The 4629-nt window shown below is 46.7% G+C and overlaps 1 protein-coding gene across 1 annotated transcript in view; it reads left to right on the plus strand.

Annotated features, from left to right (window-relative positions):
• Window positions 1-4145, plus strand: part of LOC110164389 (5-hydroxytryptamine receptor 3E-like) — a 15072-nt gene extending 10927 nt beyond the window's left edge. The window contains exons 8-11 of the mRNA XM_055149953.1: window positions 1265-1475; window positions 2173-2298; window positions 2646-2713; window positions 4074-4145. Coding sequence (XP_055005928.1) covers window positions 1265-1475; window positions 2173-2298; window positions 2646-2713; window positions 4074-4145 — 477 coding nt within the window. The remainder of the gene's footprint in view (window positions 1-1264; window positions 1476-2172; window positions 2299-2645; window positions 2714-4073) is intronic.
• Window positions 4146-4629: the final 484 nt, after the last annotated feature.

A 4629-nucleotide genomic window follows, 5' to 3' on the forward strand; every position in this document is an offset into this window, starting at 1 on the left:
CTCTGACACAGAGAGAACACCCCTCTGACCCCTCTGTCACAGAGAGAGAACACCCCTCTGACGCAGAGAGAACACCCCCTCTGACCCCTCTGTCGCAGAGAGAACACCCCTCTGACACAGAGAGAAACACCCTCTGACCCTCTCACAGAGAGAACACCCCTCTCAGAGAGAACACCCTCTGTCGCAGAGAGAACACCCCTCTGTCGACACAGAGAGAACACCCCTCTGACACAGAGAGAACACACCCCTCTGTCACACAGAGAGAACACCCCTCTGACACAGAGAGAACACCCCTCTGACACAGAGAGAACACCCCTCTGTCACAGGAGAGAACACCCCTCTGACACAGAGAGAAACACCCCTCTGTCTCTGACACAGAGAGAACACCCCTCTGACACAGAGAGAACACCCCTCTGTCACAGAGAGAACACCCCTCTGTCACAGAGAGAACACCCCTCTGTCACAGAGAGAACACCCCTCTGTCACAGAGAGAACACCCCTCTGTCACAGAGAGAACACCCCTCTGACACAGAGAGAACACCCCTCTGTCACACAGAGAGAACACCCCTCTGACACAGAGAGAACACTCATATTCCACTGAGTCTCTGTGTCTTTAGTCCAACACAAACTGAACCACATCAGACACAAGAAACAACTGTTTTTTTCACACACATTAGTTTATGCAAATGAACCATGTGGTTTAAGTTTAGTTTGTGTAAAATGTAAATAAATGTGTTAAAGTTGTGGACAGAGAAGAACTGAGGAAACAGAGACGACGAGTGTGACACAGATCGATTCAGATACTGTGATTTGTTTCAGTGTGAACAGGCTCCTGGTGTCAGTCGCCCTAAAGCTTTACAAAGTTTTTTTTTTTTTAATATAAACAGAACAGTTTATTTTGGAGACATTTATGTTTTTCTGCTTTATTTCATGTTCAAAATTTCATTTTATTCATTTTATGTTTTATAAATCATAAAACTGCTCTCAGCTTCAGATTTGTAAACAATATTTATCTTCAATTTCTGAAAGTTTTTCTTGAACGTTTTGCACAAATAAAAGTGTTTTTTTTTTTCTTTTTGAGAGAGAAATACTGAATAAATGCATCGTGTAACAAAAAAATTATCGTTTGGATAATCTTGATTTCAATATTGACCAAAATAATCGTGATCATCTTGATATTTTTGTGTAGAATCTTAAATCTGTTCATGTGAAGTTTGTGTTCGAGCAGCGAGTGACCTTTGCCCTCTGACCCCGTGTGTTCCAGTTCACGATCCGGCGGCGCTCGGTTCTCTACGTGGTGAACTTCATCCTCCCGGTGCTCTTCTTCCTGTCGCTGGACTTTGCGTCGTTCCTCATGTCGGACACAGGGGGCGACAAACTCAGCTTCAAAATCACCATCCTCCTCGCGGTCACCGTCCTCCAGCTGCTCCTCAACGAGATCCTGCCGTCCTCCTCCAGCTACATCCCCCTCATCAGTAACACCACACGCTCTTCTGACCCCTCTGACCCTCTGACCCCCTCCTGACCCCCCGACCTGACCCCCTGACCCCATCTGACCCCCCTGACCCCCCGACCCCCTCTGACCCCCCGACCCCCCTCCTGACTCCCTCTGACCCCTCTGACCCCCGACCCTCTGACCCCCCTCCCCCGACCCCATCTGACCCCCCTGACCCCCCCGACCCCATCTGACCCCCTCTGACCCCCCCTGACCCCTCTGACCCCCCCCGACCCCCCTCCTGTCTCCCTCTGACCCCTCTGACCCCCCGACCCCATCTGACCCCCCTGACCCCCGACCCCATCTGACCCCTCTGACCCCCCCCCTGACCCCTGCCCCCCCCATCTGACCCCATCTGACCCCCCGACCCCCCCCCCCTGACCCCCTGACCCCCCTGACCCCTCTGACCCCATCTGACCTCTGACCCCCCCGACCCCCTGACCCCCGACCCCCCTCTGACCCCTCTGACCCCTCTGACCCCCCCGACCCCATCTGACCCCCCCGACCCCATCTGACCCCCTGACCCCATCTGACCCCTCTGACCCCCCCGACCCCATCTGACCCCCCTGACCCCCCGACCCCCCTCCTGTCCCCCTCTGACCCCATCTGACCCCCCCGACCCCATCTGACCCCTCTGACCCTCAGCACTCCTCTGACCTCTGCCCTCTGCCCCTCAGCGCTCTTCTGTATCGGGGTGTTCGTGCTGTTGAAGATCAGTCTTCTGGAGACCATCTGTGTGATGTTCCTCCTGGAACGAGACCAGAAGAAAAAAGAAAAGGAGGAAAAAAAAAAACACGACAACGGTAAAGACACGTCACACTGTGTGTGTAAACGTCCTGAAGCTCAGGTCCAGGTCACACTGTGTGTGTAAACGTCCTGAAGCTCAGGTCCAGGTCACACTGTGTGTGTAAACGTCCTGAAGCTCAGGTCCAGGTCACACTGACCTCAGGAGGAGACAGACAAACGGTTCAACACCACACGCCCCAAGGTCCAGACTCTGGCACAGTTTCACACTCTGTTTTTCACACTCTGTGTTTCACTCTGGATGTTTCACACTCTGTGTTTCACACTCTGTGTTTCACACTCTGTGTTTCACACTGATGTTTCACACTCTGTGTTTCACACTCGATGTTTTTCTGTTTCTCCTCAGAGCTGAAGTGCAGTTGTTTTTCATTTCTTCGTCTGGATACGTCTGAAGAATCATCAGAGGAAACAGAGGTGAGTGTGTGTGTGTGTGTGTGTGTGTGTGTGTGTGTGTGTGTGTGTGTGTCTGTGTGTGTGTGTGTGTGTGTGTGTGTGTGTGTGTGTGTGTGTGTGTGTGTGTGTGTGTGTGTGTGTGTGTGTGTGTGTGTCTGTGTTTGTGTGTTTGTGTTTCACGTTTAATTCAACAAAATGAAACAGATGAGATTTTTAGGTTTGATCTGAAAAACAGAAGTGATGTGTTCTCAGGTGTTTTAGTTCAGATGTTCTCAGGTGTTTTAGTTCAGATGTTCTCAGGTGTTTTAGTTCAGATGTTCTCAGGTGTTTGAGTTCAGATGTTCTCAGGTGTTTTAGTTCAGATGTTCTCAGGTGTTTTAGTTCAGATGTTCTCAGTGTTTAGTTCAGATGTTCTCAGGTGTTTTAGTTCAGATGTTCTCAGGTGTTTTAGTTCAGATGTTCTCAGGTGTTTTAGTTCAGATGTTCTCAGGTGTTTTAGTTCAGATGTTCTCAGGTGTTTTAGTTCAGATGTTCTCAGGTGTTGGAGTTCAGATGTTCTCAGGTGTTTTAGTTCAGATGTTCTCAGGTGTTTTAGTTCAGATGTTCTCAGGTGTTTTAGTTCAGATGTTCTCAGGTGTTTTAGTTCAGATGTTCTCAGGTGTTTTAGTTCAGATGTTCTCAGGTGTTTTAGTTCAGATGTTCTCAGGTGTTGGAGTTCAGATGTTTCTCAGGTGTTTTAGTTCAGATGTTCTCAGGTGTTTTAGTTCAGATGTTCTCAGGTGTTGGAGTTGAGATGTTCTCAGGTGTTTTAGTTCAGATGTTCTCAGGTGTTTGAGTTCAGATGTTCTCAGGTGTTTTAGTTCAGATGTTCTCAGGTGTTTTAGTTCAGATGTTCTCAGGTGTTTTAGTTCAGATGTTCTCAGGTGTTGGAGTTCAGATGTTCTCAGGTGTTTTAGTTCAGATGTTCTCAGGTGTTTTAGTTCAGATGTTCTCAGGTGTTTTAGTTCAGATGTTCTCAGGTGTTTTTAGTTCAGATGTTCTCAGGTGTTTTAGTTCAGATGTTCTCAGTGTTTTAGTTCAGATGATGTGTTCTCAGGTGTTTTAGTTCAGATGTTCTCAGGTGTTTCAGAGTTCAGATGTTCTCAGGTGTTTTAGTTCAGATGTTCTCAGGTGTTTTAGTTCAGATGTCTCTTTCAGTTCAGATGTTTCAGGTGTTTAGTTCAGATGTTCTCAGGTGTTTTAGTTCAGATGTTCTCAGGTGTTTTAGTTCAGATGTTCTCAGGTGTTTTAGTTCAGATGTTCTCAGGTGTTTTAGTTCAGATGTTCTCAGGTGTTTTAGTTTCAGATGTTCTCAGGTGTTTTTTAGTTTCATGTTTCTCAGGTGTTGGAGTTCAGATGTTCTCAGGTGTTGGAGTTCAGATGTTCTCAGTTCAGATGTTCTCAGGTGTTTTAGTTCAGATGTTCTCAGGTGTTTTAGTTCAGATGTTCTCAGGTGTTTTTAGTTCAGATGTTCTCAGGTGTTTTTTAGTTCAGATGTTTCTCAGGTGTTTTCAGTTCAGATGTTCTCAGGTGTTTTAGTTCAGATGTTCTCAGGTGTTTTAGTTCAGATGTTCTCAGGTGTTTAGTTCAGATGTTCTCAGGTGTTTTAGTTCAGATGTTCTCAGGTGTTTTAGTTCAGATGTTCTCAGGTGTTTTAGTTCAGATGTTCTCAGGTGTTTTAGTTCAGATGTTCTCAGGTGTTTTAGTTCAGATGTTCTCAGGTGTTTTAGTTCAGATGTTCTCAGGTGTTTTAGTTCAGATGTTCTCAGGTGTTTTAGTTCAGATGTTCTCAGGTGTTTTAGTTCAGATGTTCTCAGGTGTTGGAGTTCAGATGTTCTCAGGTGTTTTAGTTCAGATGTTCTCAGGTGTTTTGTTCAGATGTTCTCAGGTGTTTTAGT

This window comes from Boleophthalmus pectinirostris, unplaced genomic scaffold (genome assembly GCF_026225935.1).
Source record: "Boleophthalmus pectinirostris isolate CB_2022bp ecotype Guang Dong unplaced genomic scaffold, ASM2622593v1 HiC_scaffold_14, whole genome shotgun sequence".
NCBI lineage: Eukaryota > Metazoa > Chordata > Actinopteri > Gobiiformes > Gobiidae > Boleophthalmus > Boleophthalmus pectinirostris.